A 17,683-nucleotide genomic window follows, 5' to 3' on the forward strand; every position below is an offset into this window, starting at 1 on the left:
TATAGCTCAGACAAGAAGACTTATGTGTGCTGGCCTGGAAATATACAGGCTTCTCCTGTATTACACAGTCCAGCCATAAATGCCCCAGCAGGGCATATGGAAGACATAAAACTCACAAGGGTCAACTACATCTCAGACAGACGGACAGGCTGGTTGACCAGGCATGTAGCTACACCAAAGTACCACAGAGAATTAGGGTGCAGACATGGAGAGGGAGGGTCGGAGGTGCAGAGGAGGCGGGAAAAAAAAAGGAGGGGGCTTTATCTCGTTTGAGAAGAGAACCAAAGGTGACCATGCCAAGTGATGTAACTGCTTTAATTTGTTGGAGATTAGCTGTTGAACGTGGTTTTAATCAAAGTGTGTAGCAGTGGCATCGTCAGACTCACGTCTTAATTACGTTCCAGCTCCCCAACCTGCGCTCAGCCAGCCAGCCTGGTTTGCTCTCTCATTAACTAAATCAAATAAAGTCTTTGGAGGAACAGGCATCTTGAAATGAATCCACTTATATCGCTTTCCTGGGGGCCACCACTACCTCCTCCATGATAAAACCCAACCTACTGTACATTATCAGCCATGATACTTAAATTGAATAATTCATCTTTGAGAGCAGTTAAAATTAAGAAAACAGTTATGCTTTCTCAGTGGGAGAGGACAAGTTTCCAGCGAGACCATGGGAGAAATCTCTGCTTTGATTTCTGTCACTTAAACACATCACACAATCCACAGGAACCACTGATCAGTATTGTGACTTATACGTCACTGAAGCTAGATGGGAAGTAACCTCATCATCATGTTAAAAAAAAACTATGAAATAGATGATGCCACAGTACAGAAGACACAATACAGCAGATGACTATAAATGCAAAACAACTACAGCAAATGGCTGCGTATACATTTGAAAATACAAAGAACCAAATACTGAACATCCTTTTTCAAACTCATTCTCAAAACATAGTATACTCAAATTCCTATCTTTATTTTTTTGGATGACCCTCACTAACTTAGAAAGTCAATCTCTGGTTGACTTTAACACACACATTCCTTGATGAAATTTTGTGATTTATTGAAAACCCATCATGTCCAATTTAAATGAAGAACATTTTTATATAAAAGCAAAGAGAAAATTCAACATAATGTCACTGGGATGCATCCTGTGCCCTTCCTTCCAAGTTGACTTACTTAAGCAAATGGCAGATGCTGACTGTCACTGTGCAGTCTGCAATGATTGAAAATTGAGCATCTCGGGCCAGAACCACAAACTCTACCTTTTCATTAAGGCCCACTGGTTGTGCTATTATTGCGCTACTCTTTTGTAATTGGTCTGGAATTTTTGTGTTCCTGAGCGGCCATGTGTCACTGTTTCTTTCACCTTGCTTCCATTGTAACACAATAATAAAATGTATTAAGGCTATAGTAACGTTTGATTTAATATCACATGTAACTTGTAAAAAAAAAAAAAAATCAACATTATCACATTGAAAATACAGGAACAATAGAGAAGAAACATTAAAATGGGAATTGAAAAATGTTGGGCGATAACGGTGATACATGGTATGACTATAATCTTCTGAAATGTCACCTAAAGTTCAACGAGTTGTTCATTTAACTTCGTTTATATCTTTATATTAAAAATTCAAACTTTATATTAAAAAAGACAAAACTAAATCAAAAACTATTAAATCAAAGGATTATTTTAGGATTTAGTGTAATCCCTTGGGTTATTTTACTGCCTGCAGTTTTAAAACAGCTCATGAGTAATCTGTAATTGACTGCTCCATAATTTTCAACAGTAACCTTCCCAGTTATTCTCCCCATCTTGTGCCTTTCTTGTCCCGGTGCTGACAGCGGCCTCAAGGGCCATGGCCTTCCAGCTGCAGGGTTTTTGGTTCCAGCAGAGATTAGAGGGAGCCAAGCGATGAGGCGTCCCTCAAACATCCTGACTGGAGCTGGAGGAGGACAATGGAGCGGCTGTGTCTGTGTCAACACCAGCTCTCTAAACACACATGTGCAAGGAGAGCCCCCCCTCACACACCACCTCCTTTTACCCCAACACGATCACACAAATGTACGCATGCACCCTCTCCCCTCTTCACCACTGCACCTGAACTCATATTACAACATATTCACTTCCCGCTGGTGCGAGTCACATTGATAAAACTTCAGATGAAAAAGAAAGAAAAGAAAACAGAGGCAGGTGTGCAAGGACCACACTGGTGGGAGTCTATTGTATGTTGTGATTAACTACAAATTGAAGATAGTTGATATTAGAAGGGATCATTTTCAAACGCAACCCTGCCGTTGTAAAATTGATTTCCTACCCTTCAGGCAGTCAGAGGTTTATTTGATAACATGTGAAGTCAAAATGCAGAAGTGAAATACATGATCTATCAAAGCCAACATTTTATTCTGTTTCCCTGCAAAGTTACATCATTGTCACAAGGTATGATCTAACAATAAAAGCTTTGGATTCACTAGCTATTATTATTGGAGTGGATGGATGATGAAAGCAAAAATGATTTATCTCATTAATAAACTGCAGTTTATTATCCTGATTTTGATTAATCAATTAATCCTTTAGTTCATGTCCACGTCAAAAATGTAAAAAAAAAATACAAATGCAATTATCTAGACTCCAACATCACCTATTCAAATGTCAATGTCAATGTTTTTCACGCCAATCCCAAAATCCCCAAAATATTCTGATATTCTACAACAAGTTTTTATCATAGAGAAGAGCAGCAAATCATCTCAGAGGCAGAAACCATAGAAAATGTTTTATTCTTCTTAAAAACAACCTGAATTGATACATTGATCAAAGGTTTCTGACAAAACATTAAGGTTGGAACATCACCAGGGGAACTTTATTTTCAAACTGTGGCAAACGATATAGAAACTGTGGATGCTTAATAGCTCATCACTTTGACATCCTCCACTAAGTTGAAGAAAAACATCAACCGTGTTTTTGAGTAAAGGACAAGATTTGCAATTATTTCTCAACTGTTTATATGGTCATATTAAGAAGCACAACTTCAACATATTTGTTACTTTGCTGAGATATCAGCATTTTTTTCTGAGCCTTTATAAATGTTTTCTTGTTATGAGTCTTCACAAAAAGAAGCCACTCCACTGACCCCGCAGCCTAAAACCGAATAGTATTTCCAGACCATGCCCGCCTGCTGACCACAGTTCAGACTAAACAAATTGTTATGACTAAAAGCTGCTGTCCTCTTCGGGCAAATATGTGGACCAGAGTCGTCTCACAACCTAATTTCATTATGCAACAGCCCATTTTCATTTGCGCTGAGCAGTTCACTGTGAATACAAAAATAGATGTTCTATTGTCTTTTGTGTCCTCGAACAGAATCCATTTACATCACTGATGTACAATTTGTACTTGTAAAGTCATTTATGAGAATGAAAAATGTTGTATGAGTGGTCCTCCATTTACATACAATATATGTATTAATCCAGGCATCTTAGATCACGTAAACTCTTTCAAATAAAACTTCATAATAATTCAAGAGCAGAGCATGAGGCGTTATTGTTGGTATACAGTATATATATTGTAATATGAACTGTTAAGTAAAAGCAAAGCCAAAATCAGTTCATGTAAAGAAGTGTTAAACTTCCTCAATGGATGGATATGGTTCAAGAATATACAAGAAATTCTAACAGGACATTATGAGCTTTATTAGCATCCTTTCAAACGTGATAAATGAGCTATTAGCAGTTTTACCTTTATAATGTACCTGTGTATTTATAGCCAACTATTAATGGATTACTTTGAGGAAACTGAACAGGCCAGAGGATTCACATACTCCAGGGTTGGTAGGAGCGCAGTTTTTCGATGATTTCTCAGGAGAGTCATGGATGTCAATTCATGACAGACATCCGAGATAATCACATCCCCAGAAACTAGAAGTTACACAATACTGTGTATGTGTGTCATGTGTGTTCAGATTTGGTCCTCCAACTAAACTATTTTGACACAAATTGCAGCACTGGGGAGAATTTGTCTAAAAGTGTTTCATAGTAGCTACTGCTACTCAAACTTCTGTCCATTGGGCCAAATCAGTTGGCCAAACAACAACAGCTAACTTCCCATTATTTGTACAACACCAGCATGCATCTGTCCATTCACCTTGGGCAGCATCTCTGCCTCACATCTCCCTTCAGTGCTCCTACTTTCCCCTGGAAACTTACAGTCCAACCAGAATTTGTCTCTTCATTTGCTGAGAAGTTTTGCTGTATTTCATTCACTTTCCTGTCATTTTTCTCACTTTCAGCTGTCAATCAAACAGTCTGAGGATGGCTCAGTGCTTTTACACAAAACATAAGGTTGTGTAGGGGTTGTGGTTCTGATGATAAAGTTCAAAACACCGCGAGAATCTGAGGAAAATGAAATCACAGAAGGCTTTAAGAGCGGATGAGCACTGAACATTGAGTGTTGATGTGAATCACTTGGCGTGGGTCTTTGCATTTCCCGAAATTCGGCGACAAAAATGCATGAGTAGGACGGAAGGTATGCAAATATCCTCTTGGGCACAAATACGGAGACACTGTAAGAGGATGGGTGCACACGGAGATAAAGAGCTGAATGATCAATTCAAGACAGTGGACCAACTGAGCATGGGCAAGAGTGTGAGATTGAGTGCAAAAGAGTGATACAGAGGGTCTCCGTCGGACATGTAGCCGTGCGTGGCCATGAGAACACAGGGTCTTTGTGAGGAGGAATGTCGTTTTCATAACAGCGTATTCCTTCTGGAGCGACTGCAGGCCAGCTTGGTCCATCTGCTGGGCTTTTGTCAAACTATCTCGCACTCGGGCAGCAGAAAAGAGGGGAAGGTGATTAGCATGCACCCCACACCTTACGCCACCACCCCACTTTCTGCAAGCTAAATGCCTGCACATCCACCCTCCTCTCTACCTCCCACCCTTTCCCTCTCATCACCCTCTTCACCCATATTCCTCTCTCTTCATCACTGGATCATGGGTGGTGGAGGAAGGTTCATTGTACATTGTTTTGGCTTTCACTGGTTCAAATTCTCTTCACAAAGTGGAAGGGAGGGAGCCGGGGAAGCCAGCAGGCACCTCTGGGCTGTGAAGGGAGTTGTTGAAGTTCTGAATGGGCTGAGGGCATCGAGAGGCCCTCGGTGATGTGGTGGCATGAAACACAACAAGCCAGGGGTCACTCACCCCCAAACTGAGGCAGGTTGTTCTTTTCGAAGGTTTAAGTTCTCATTATGATTTTATACATTCTCTCCACATTTCCTTGTGTGTGTGTGTGTGTGTGTGTGTGTGTGTGTGTGTGTGTGTGTGTGTGTGTGTGTGTGCGTGCGTGCGTGCGTGCGTGCATGCGTGTGTGTGTGTGTGAATGCATGTGTTTTTCTGTGTGGCTGTTCCAGTGGGCTGAGGGAGATGTTGTGAGCATTAGTGTAGTTAAACAGAAATGCATAGTACCTGAATAGAAGATCTGATTTTGTTTACATTTATTGATAAAAAAAAAAATTGATCCAGTGGCCTGAAATTATTTTCAGTTTTTCCATCTCCATTTTAATTTCGGAGGAGCCCAGTAAGAAAGACAATTTATAATTAACTAAACTTTGTTATCTGTACTTTTTTGAATCACTTCACTCGTGTTTATGAATTAATTTGTGCACTAACAGAACCTGTCATTAAGTAAGTTGCTAATGTTTTAATGTCGTAAAGAGAAGCCACAGATGTTGTGTTTAATACTTAATATCCAAACATCAACATTTTTCTGGTTAATAACTGTACTACACAGAATCTGCTGATTTAGATGAGATTAGCAGCTTTAATTTATTATTTTGGACTTCATCAATGTAAAGCTACATAGTGGTATATGTGCACTGGACATCAAGGAGACAAGGACAAACGTAATGAACGTGATAACCTAAAACAAATTTATTCGAGGAAACAGTCAATGTTTGTACAGGCACCTCAATACCAAAACCTGCCTGTAAACTGCCAGTAAGGTTGCTTTTTACTAACAAACCAGAGTGGCCACAACAACCTGTAACTTCATTTACTGCTGGTATAATAACGTGAAATTAATTCGAGAACACAAATTACGACAGCCAGGCTCTGCTCCAAAAATAAAAAAAAATGCAGGAAAGTGCATTTACATACTTGCAGAGTTATGTTTTAAATGGAAACTTTTAATTCAGGTGATTATGATTAATGGAGCTGCACGCTTTGTTTCAGCATGTGGACGTTGCCTGCATGTCGTTGGTGCTGCAAGGAGAGGCAGAGGAGGAAACCGTGTAATCCCAGTCATTAGTGGGTTTTAAAAGGATTTGAGAGAGCTACAATAATGGCGACTCTAGTGGCCTCCACTGCGAGACCCAAAGAGACCCAACAGGGAAGAACAGCGGCCACAGAGGCACGACTGTTCCAGAGGACTCAACTGAGAGAAGGTAATCTGGATTTTTGAGAGTATGTGTGTGTCTCTGTGTGACTGCAAATGGCAACCACAAATTTTGGTCTGTCCACTCTCACACTCACACTGATCCCTCTCTGGTCTCTCTCTCTCTCTCTCTCTCTCACTCTCTCTCTCTCTCTCTCTCACACACACACACACACACACACACACACACACACACACACACACACACACACACACACATTCTAGCTCTGATTCTCATGCCTCCCACCCTCATAGGGGGGTGTAAACAGAGTGAGGTTGGTGTTACCATGGTAAAGGCTGACTGAGGCCCAGGAATGGCGACTATGCCCTGCATGTCCTAGAGACCTAGGACATGCCTGCTAGGCAGGGTATACAGTAACACATTCACACATACCCACAGGCACAAGCATATATGGACTGTCTGTCTGATTCTCTGCATGTCTCTTTCCCATGTCCTGAAACCATATTAAGCCACTCCTCACTGGAAATAACAACACTGGTCGACTGCTGATGTTGATGACCTATATTTAAATTTAAGTAATTATAATGGGAGAAATGGAGGAAGTCAGGTGACAGAGAACCAAGAGTAACAAAGTCCGCATAGGGAGGTCGTTATGGGAGTGGCTGGATGGTGACTTGTTTTAACTTATGCAACGAATTTAAAGTACATCACATACATAACATAACACACACACACACACACACACACACACACACACACACACACACAATTTACATAACTTATGGAACAAATAGTTATTTGGACCTAAACCATGATCTTTTCATAAACCTAACCTCCGTGTCACAACGTTAACCTTGTGTTTCTCATTGTTACTGTGACAACAAAGGCCAGGTACACCTGTAGCTGATACTCTCCACTGGTCAAAGGACCCATTCTGTTGTTTAGGTGTGAGGACATGTTCCAACATTTAGAAGGTGCTAAAAACACTCAGATACGTTGTTTTAGAAGTCATTGGAAATCAACCTGTCGCGTCGCTTTGGGATGATGATGTGTTGATCTTATTGTAACCTGTTAGAAAATTCTAGTTTCAGACAACCTGGTTCACGTTTTCCCAGTTTTAGTCATCATTCCTTTTGGCAACATTGTGATCATCACGTTAATTGCTGGGATCTTGGAAACTGGAAAATTTGCTGAAAAGAAGCCAGTCATACTGACTTTAAACAATCACCCAAATCTAACTAGTAAAGGACACAAAATGTGAACTCAATACCCAAACAATCCACTGTAAACATTCTCTGTAGTTTACAGACTGACTTCCTGCTTCAAGTTTAAGTTATCGTATCTGCCGGTGTTGTGAACGCACACAGTTTTGTGTCAGTCATCAACATTTTGTGTGTTTACCTTCAGATTTACCTCCAAATGAAGTAGTTTAGATAATGTGGCTAAACTGTTAGCTTGATAGTCTTACCCCGTCAAACTTTCCCCAGATGTCAACAATTTCATTGGGGAAGACAGTGTTACCATAACTGTTCAAAATGACCTCAAAAACTGAACAATTCTATTATACATCTAAAATAGTTGCAGGAATAAGTGAGGACTAAGATTGAGCTCATTTTACAAAAGATATCCACACTCTAAAAGGTTTCAAAGGTTAAACACTCAAAATAGTTCTCACAAAGGTAGAGTAACAAGAACACACATGCACAGACACATACTCACATACACAGTTTCTAATGATGTCCTTGGGACCGAGAGCAATGAGCATGATGTTCCCGAGGCAGCAAAGTCTGAGAATATGAGATTAGCTTTGAAAATGTCTGTCTGACTGCTGCATGGACAGTGGCTTCCATCAAATCAGTTAATTGAACACACACACACACACACACACACACACACACACACACACACACACACACACACACACACACACACACACACACACACACCACACACACACACACACACACACACACACACACACAACAGTGGATAACAGTCATCGTGACATGGTTTATTGTGCTTACAGCTGTACACAACCATACACAGCCATATTCATGCACACACACGGATACACACAGAAATATATTTAGCAGAGATCAAAATGATAAATCCTCCATTACACTATGATGAATTCCCTCTGAATGCTGGACATAGTGTACCCTGACCATGAAATATGGACCTGCATGATGGGAATCCTCCTGCGTCCATCTCTCACTGAACAGTTTATTGCTTTTACTAAACGTGACTCTGCTGCTAAATACCTGAAACACACCTGACAGCAGACACACATAAACTACTGAGCTCATACATGAGGAAGTTTTTATGTTCATTACCCGTCCTTTAATGTACATCATGTCTCAGTTTATCATTGATAATGTATCACTGATTGCACCAGTAAAAAAAAACTTATCAAACAGACGTTTGGTACAAGACCGGATCTTGTGTTCATCACTGTGGCTTAACAAAAACCTCTCGATATGACAAATTATTTTCTCTTAAAGAAGGTCTTGCAGGGATAACATCTGGTGTGCTTTCCTCCCGTTAAGACCAAATATTTGAAGAAAAATGAGAGAAATCAACACTATACTCAGTCCAATGCCCGTCTTGTTAGAACTGAGCAAACAGGAGGATTTTTGATAGCCTGCATATGGAAAGACGGCAGTGTGATTTCTTATCCAGCTCTAGTGTCCCTCTGCATAATGCACTTGATAGAAACCGAGCCATGGAATAAGATTCAGATTATTAAGGAACTAAAGTAGCCGTGAACTGAATTCATAATCATCACTGAATATATATGAAGGCAAATTATATTTTACAAATATTGGAGAAGCCGTATGACCTCATCAACAGAGGTCGTTCTCCTCAACACTCGTCCACACACAAGGGCTTAAACAGGACTGCATCAGATAAAGAGCAGCTGATTTCACCAAATCAATACATTTCACTCATGGCTCAAAACGGAGGATAAATGATCAATTACTGCATCTGTTGCTGAGTTACCCTGTTGCCAAAGACTTGACTCTCTCTCTATGGATTAAGCCACTTTTGTCTATTTACAATTTTATCAGTTGCTATGTTTGTATGCATCTCACAGCTTAAAAAAAAATATTTTTTTTGCCAAGACCAAAACAGAAGCCAAAGGGATTTAATACACTGAGCAGCCATTCAAAAAACAGCCTGAAACAGTGTTGGGCTTTGGACTGTGTTCACAGTGGCCATCTGCAAGCTGCTGCGCACCAAGAACTGAGGCTCACTGGTCTAAAGGCATGATGGCAAAGCTGTGTGATGCTGGCCCCAGAATAAACAAGCCATTTGACTGGACAACCATCATAAAAAGCAACTATTGATGCTGCCTACTTTTTTCTTGCGTTGTGTCATAGCTTGAGTCTTGCTGGGTTGACTGTTGGCTTGCTTTCACATTGATTTGTGGTAATTGTCTCTGCTGTTGGCCTTAAACTGTTTGTCATTTAACTTCCACGTGTCCTTATCGATATCCTGTTAGAGCCATTGAATGTTTGTGTACAGACCGTCGTTTGTGTGTCCATACTATCGACTTCAACATTCCTCTGTCTGTCGGGCTCAATGACGGTCATCAGGCTCGGTCTAATCTAAGGCCGCTATTTCACTTATTCAGGGGTCGCATACCTCAGGCCATGTGTCCGAATTCCTGTCTGCTTTAAGCAAAGCATGCAAGTGTGGGACCGACGCACCAGGTGACCTCACACACACACAAACACATGCTGCGCAAGTCACTGCACATGCGGTCACCGGCTGCAAGTCCCACGCCCACCGATCACAGCGACACATGTTCACCATCCCAAACGTATATCCATATGCACACACGTGTCCACATAGCACTCAAGGAGTCACTTTTTAAATCCATTCGACAACTGGAGAGTATACCAAACTGGCAACACACACCCTCTCTCACACACGTGCGCACTCTAGCATACACACCCCGCCAATAAACCCTCTGTGTCTCATTTCCCTACTCTGCCCCTCAGGACCCTGCCGCCCCATGTGGAGCAGGTGGGCGACAGGCAGACCAAAGTCTCCGGCACCCCCCCCCCACACACACACACACACACACACACACACACACGCACAGAGGCTCTCTCTTTCGTTCTGTTTCTTTTCTCCCTCTGCACACACCTCCTCTTAATGACCACAGACATGTTAAAAAGCTCTGCCACTTAAAGCTGCAGCCTGCCTCAGCCACTCAATTTCACACGTTTGGGAGGAAAATAAAGAAAGACCCCTATTGTGTCTCTCAACCGTATCCAATCAAGCCTGTCACTCAATTAGCCATGGACGGCAAACAACAAGCACATACGTATCTTACAATCTTTACAATGCTGTTTTAACGTTATACTGCACATTCAAGCCTACATTGAAGGTAAAGCTGCCTGTTGATGCTGTGGACATGGACCAGACTGTGTGCAGCGAGGTGAATCAACATGAACATTTCTAAAATACTGATGACAAGAGAGAGGACAAAAATCAATATTGATTTTTCTCCATGGCTCCAGATGGTGTAATTGAGCTGTATTATCTCAGAAAGATAAGTCACACCAAAATAGAGATGCTCAGGTAAGAAACACACTGACAGAGAGACAGAAAGTAATAAAGCAGTGACAGACAGGGGAAAATCAGCTAGACAAAGCAACAAAGAGTTTTAAAAATCGATTTTTAAAGGCATGTAGGTTACCAAGAAATAGAGTAAAAAACTTCTATATTCGTCCTGTATTACTGTTTACTGACAACACAGAGTGTGCATTAAGACTGTCTGGATGATGCATTCAGACCCTTAACTATGGATTATAGTGTTTTAAGATTTTTTTTTTTTTTTTTAAACTGATGTATTGAGGTTTATTTAAGAAGAGTTTAGTTTTCATCTGTGAGTAGATGTGTGAGAGTTTGGATGTCTACTTGGATGTTTAAAAAAAAACAAAAAACAGGGCAGAAGCCTTCAGGGACATCATACAAGGTAAAAGGGGTTTTGGCAGATGGCAAGCTGAAAATAGAAAACAACAAGGAGGTAATGAAAGAAAAAGTCCAGACTGCAAAGTGATTTTAAAGTCTCAGCATTTTGCTGCGAATCAGTCCCTCCTGATTCCCGAAACTTAAAAAGAAAACAGCACAGCGGGGCTCCAAAGTTCAGTGTGATCGCCCGACTGCTGTGGATTTCACAGCCCTCAGCCATTATCGAGTTAAAATGGGATCATATGTTCACAAAGGAGCTGTAATATGAGAGGGGGTGATGAAGAATTCAATAATCCTGTTGAAACCACATTTGCTCATTTTAACTAATCCTAATCTATAACAGCCTGCATTTTTACTCCACAAAGTAGTAAAATTTGAATCTATGTCTGCCTGTCTCTCTGCCTGCAGTATTTGAGTAGCAAATGAAAAAAATCTGACTGAAGAGCTATAATCACTCACCTGGCAGCGATGTACAACGTCCTGTTCATGATCATGATGAGCTGGATGTCCAGTTTGTGCCGCTGCGTGTTGTTCCTTCCAGGTTTGTGGCCTACAAACGCCGGGTACTGCTTCGTATCTGTAAAACAGGGATGACAAAATGAATCCCTGCATGTGTTAATCTTGTATTTATATATGTCGTAACTATAATAATGGCTGTAGGAATTTATAATTTTCACAGCTTTTGTCAAGTGTCTCAGGTCAAATGTCATGCCATGTGTCTTAGATCGATAGAGAAACGCCACCACAATTGTTGGTTGAGCTCTTCCTGCAACCATAAATTGCAAGCTAAAAATGTGCCGCAGTGTAGCATGCAATCGTTCTATTGTTAGTGGCTTTGGATGAAAGCACTCGGTTTGAATAAACAGTCTGATAGAGGAGCGCAGGTCCGTGTGAGGCTGGTTGGCTTGTGTTTCGGCTCTCCTGGCCAGGAGATACAGCGTTACACCCGGAGAGAGAAGAACAGGACAGAACAGAGGGAGAGACACAGAGAAACACAGAGGAAACAATGACCATATCTTTATAGCCTGCCACAGCGTTTACACTATCACACACAGCATTAAGAGCCCAACAGAAAAATAGCGGATTATCCTTTGATGTGGGGTGGGCTCCGTTTCAAATGCTGCCTTAAGTCCTTCATTTTACTGTGTGTAGAGGGCCTATCCTCGGGCGCCAAATTACACTCCATGCCTCCAGAATGCGTTCAGTGTCTGGGAAGGTGGGGGTTGCAGAGGAAGCAAGGGTTGAGAGGGATGTGGTGGAGCCAAAGGATAGAGCAAGTGAGACAGATACCGAGAGGGGGATTTGTAAAAGAAGACAAAGAGGAAAGGGAAAAGAGTGCAGGCGGCGAGTGAGGGACTACTTGTAATGAGAGGAGGCATAGTGCACAAGAGGAGAAAGAAATAAAGAACCAAAGAAAGGAAAGAGAAGCACAAAATGAGAATATACTTACAGTTGCCGTGAGAGATGCTAATAGGCTCGCTGTCTTCGGGGAAGCCCGCCCCGGCTATTTGCAGTAGCGTGAAGTAGAGTAACAAGGCCTCTGACCTCATGGTCGCACCAACACTGCTGCTGCTGCTGGTCCTCTGCTACAGATTTGCCTCAGCCTGTACGAGGAGAGACAGAAGTGGCACACAGGGAGGAGAAGGAGGGGATGGAGAGGGATGAAGGGAAAGACACGAGAAGGGCAGAAGGAAAAGGGAAAGAAAAAAGACAAAGTTTGTCAAACATGGTTTTCACCTGACTGCCTCGTCAATTACTTTCCCTCCTTGATTTCTGCATAGTTGGTGAGAAACAAAAGAAATGCAGAGACGGGGAGGAGGGGAAGCGAGGAGAGGCAGAAAGAGATGGGAGTTATAGCCAAAAAAATTCAAGTCCACCTGAATTAGCTGTTTGTGCATTTTGTACGGCTCACTGCAATCTGTCAGAGATATATTTATATATGCATTTTTGATGACTCAAGTAAGTCGCATTGCCAGTGAAACAGAATAAATTGGATTAGGGTGTTAATATGCGTCATAGATCGATGTCAGGCAGAGAAGATCTCTGTGTGTCTCTCTCTCAGGGTGCGACAGGCCCTTAGTGAAGTGGGAGAGCTCTCGTTGAGATTAGCCTGCTGTAGAGTATCAACGGTACATCGAAATGGGGCCGGATGGCATTGCAGGTTCCTAATTTCCCAATTGCCAGTGTCCTATAAGGGCAGCAATCCCACGTCCCAACTCCTACAGGTTGATGACTACCACGGGCTAAATCTGTGCATCAGTATGGCTAATAAGCACTCTCCACTTCACCACCGCAATGGTATAAGAACCGCCTGGAGGCTCGTATTTTATTTCCGCTCCATGAAATTTCTCATTGCACTTGGTTTCTACCTTAACAACCCAATGTTGACTCACTGTTCTCACTCAGGAAGCATGACGACTGCACGAAATACCTGTTCTGTGTTTTTTTCTTGAGTATTTACCTTTAAATCCTGGAAAACTCAATGTACTCAGCCGGCCCACTGAAGTGGATTTTATAACAGATCCTCTAAATTGTGTTGATGTAATGTCTACATAGCACCCACCATGGCAACTGAGGTTTTCTTACTGCAGTTTGTGGCAACCAATTACACCCATAAATCATCCCAGACAATTATTGCGTCTGTAATCTAATCAAGTATAAAGCATTTAATTTGCATAAAGCACCTTTTTTTTTCTTCTTTTTTTTTCAGCTGAGGCTGCAGGGGTGAGACGTTGCTGGGTAGATAGAGTAGGGGATGCTTCAGGGATGAAGAATTGAATAAAATAGTCGATTTCATTTGCTCCAGTCTGATAAAAGTTGTTTATCCCACGCTGTATTTTCATTTGCTATTGTATGTCCAAGGGGAGAACAAACGGGAGGGAGGAAGGAGGCAGAAAGAAAAAGGGGGGGTGAGGGTTACTCTCTCTTCTCTTTGTCATGTCTCTCTCTCTCTCTCTCTCTCTCTCTCTCTCTCTCTCTCTCTCTCTCTCTCTCTCTCTCTCTCTCTCTCCCCCCCCCCTCCTCTCTCTCTCTCCATGCTCCTGTGAATCTCATTCAGGAGAGGAATGAAAACACTATTCACTGGTAGAATCATTTTAACACTGAGGAGAATACCAATACTAAAGCTTGGATACGACCTTGATCTCACAGGCTGCTCCGTTCCCCTCCTTCCTTTCTCCCTCCTTGGCCTCTACTCCTCTTATCCTTACTCTGGTTTTTGTTCCACATTCTATATCTCTATATAGGGAAAACTGCAAAAATGGATTTTCCATCACCCTCCCTTTCATCACAAAGCGAAGACTGGGCACTGTACTTGCACTGCATCTTCCACCTTTGTCCAAATTGTAAACTAAAATTGGATTTTTTTTTTTCTTTCTTTTTTTCTATACAGTACAGTAAACCTCTACTGAGGGCTAATACATGGGCCTCTCCTGAACCTTGACCCGGAAGTTCTCCCATAATTGACTGATTGATGAGCTGGAAGTGGCATAAGACAGAGGGGCTAGCCCTTCGGGTGCTAACACGGTGAATGATGGATGGAGGCTGCACTGACCAAGAAAACAAGATGTGATCCGGCTACCGCGGTCTGATAAAAGAGGATAATTCTGTGATCGTATTTTTAGATAGGACCTGATTATGTCAGAATCAATATTATACTATTATAGCTGCTTCTTCCATAGATGCTCTTGTTTGTTGAAATTAATCTCAGGAGATTAATCATACTGAAGAAATGTTTCTTTTAATCAGTGGCCACTGAAGTGGAGGCACGTCCTCCATCTTTATCAGTGGGATGCTAAAAACTGTTAGCCAAACCATCTTGCAGTGCCTCCTGTGATACACAAAATAAATTGAGCACAAAATGACTTAAGTGAAACCTCTAAGCCTTCCAGTGGCCCTTTCATTACCAGCTGCCACACATGAGTAACAGGAGGGAGCAAGACACAGTCTGTCTTTACCGAATTACACTCTTTCTGTGGAAGAGCAAATTGCTTCCTTGTGTGTGAGTGTGACTGTATGTGCGTGTTAAACCCCGAACTAAAATGCTACTTTTGCAAAGCACTGCAGACATCTGTTTAAGCACACACACACACACACACACACACACACACACACACACACACACACACACACACACACACACACACACATACTGTGAACACCAGGATTCAGGAATCAACACTTAAACATGTGCTCAAACTTCAATAATGAATTACCTGCTACCAAGAAGGTGTGCAGGTGGAAATGTGTGGATTTCCTCTTTTGTAAAAGCTTTCCTTGAAAAACAACCAAAGAGAGGACATAAAGACTAACAGCGGATCCCTGTGCCTCCTCCTTGGGCTTTTAATAGATAATAAAATTTTGAGAACCTTAGCTGCTATTCCCTTACACCTCCCGCTCACTCACAGTGATAAAGTAGTTATTTGTGTGTGCGTGCATGAGTGCTTGTCTGTGTAAAGCAGAAAGGAGAGAGGGGAGAGTTAATCAAGCTGGATGCTGGCAGGAGGCCACCAGCAGGTAATAAAAGAACAAGGACCCCCCAGAATCCCTTGTACCATCTTCTGCACACACGTGCCTGCATGCATGCACACTCAATCAACCACTCAGTCACCTCGTAGTGTACACAGCTACAAGAAGAGAGCTTGAAAAATAAAACCATGAATTAAAATGATATTAGCAACAAGAAAATTCATAGAAACAATCACAAACACACAAACAGACACACACAGCCACCCATGGGGCAGACTCGGGCTGCATTAGCTTTAACAATAAACATATTAGCAAGCCTAATGATGTTATTGCTTCTGTTGCATCAGCGTGTTAGCTGTGGCTGCTTCGAGCTTGAACATGCACACAAAAACACACATTTATTATACTGACAAGGTCAGACACTGGGCGTCAGGTGAAGGAAAGGAAGGAAACATAACCCAACATTTAGCTATACATTTAGTTTGTCAGTCTAGTTAAATGCCCATTTAGCGCACACACACACACACACACACACACACAACACACACACACACACACACACACACAACTAGTTAATCTTAAGAAGGTCCCAGCTGTTCACCTCCTAAAGCCCCCACTGTGCCGGACCGAGTGTGCAATGGAGTTAGAGACTGCCATTTGATAACATCCGAGTTGACCTGTTGATGACAGACTGATTCTTCTGGGTGTGTTTAGAAACTGATTTCCCCAGAATAACAAGCCATTCTTTTTTTTTTAGCTAAAAACAACATGTTTATGAGTAAGTGACTAAGACGCAAAACTTGTCCGTCAGTAAAAAAAAAGGAGGAAGTGTTGTGATGTTGTTAAAGAAGTAGGCCGTCTGGGATGATGGTTGGGTCAACAACAAGTCAGACCCCTTTCTTACCACCGACCATCACTGCTGGACTTGTTTAACCATGACTACGATTGTTCACTAACATTCTTACAGTGGCTGCTATTCATTTAACCATGACAGCAAAGATCATCTCACCCTAATGAGATACTGATTTGAACCCAAACCATGATCTAATGCTAGCCGTTTTTGTGACTAAACAAAACCAAACTTTAATGATGGTGGTGTGAAATCAGATAGCAGTTGTATTTTTGATATTGTGATTTACGAGGCACTGACAACCGATGTGGTCATGTGGAAACGGGCGTCGGATCAGAAAACCTTCATACAGGGCGTGTCGTTCTGAAGGGCTACTTGTGTGTTTATGTTCCTTTGTTTATCTGTTCTTCACCGCTTGCCTCGTGGCCATCAGACTGTGCTTGTGACCTTGTCACATATTCTGAATGGCTGCTATGTTTACAGTAAGTGGCTTTACATAGTACAGCTGTACAGAATAGCTGCCCCGTGTATTAAGAAAAGACAAGGCAAGTTTATTTGTATAGCATATTTCAATAACAAGGCCATTCAAAGTGCTTCACATAAAACAATTACAAGTATCAAAACATAAAGCAAAAGAAAAGGACATTTAAAAACAATGAATTAAACAATTAAACTCATCAAAGAAGGTTGCACAGTATTTAAGGGGTCTGTAAATGTTTAGGAATAAAGCTCAAGAGGAATTCAGAGCCATACATTCAAAAGAAGTAAAATTACCAAAGGACATCTGCTTGCATTGGAGACAATCATTAAATAAAATTGCAACTCCACCTCCTTTCTTATGCACTCTTATTTCACTCATGAAACTGAAGTTGTGAGGTGTTGATTCAATAAGAACAGCTGCACTGGTATCTTGGTTTAACCAAGTTTCAGTGAAAAACAAGTCAAGCTTGTGTCTAACAATAAAATCATTGATTAAAAATGTTTTTCCTGACAG

General features: G+C 41.6%; 1 protein-coding gene across 2 annotated transcripts in view; it reads right to left on the reverse strand.

Moving 5' to 3' along the window:
* Positions 1-17,683, reverse strand: part of sema6a (sema domain, transmembrane domain (TM), and cytoplasmic domain, (semaphorin) 6A) — a 106,671-nt gene that overhangs the window by 47,130 nt on the left and 41,858 nt on the right. For both annotated transcript variants that reach the window (XM_069178005.1, XM_069178004.1), the window contains exons 2-3: positions 12,823-12,976; positions 11,832-11,949 (exon numbers count right to left, since the gene is read on the reverse strand). In XM_069178005.1, coding sequence (XP_069034106.1) covers positions 11,832-11,949; positions 12,823-12,922 — 218 coding nt within the window. In that variant the 5' untranslated portion in view covers positions 12,923-12,976. The remainder of the gene's footprint in view (positions 1-11,831; positions 11,950-12,822; positions 12,977-17,683) is intronic.

Source organism: Embiotoca jacksoni, unplaced genomic scaffold (genome assembly GCF_022577435.1).
Source record: "Embiotoca jacksoni isolate LCO1_2020_lvr unplaced genomic scaffold, fEmbJac1.0.p SCAF_8, whole genome shotgun sequence".
Taxonomy (NCBI): domain Eukaryota; kingdom Metazoa; phylum Chordata; class Actinopteri; family Embiotocidae; genus Embiotoca; species Embiotoca jacksoni.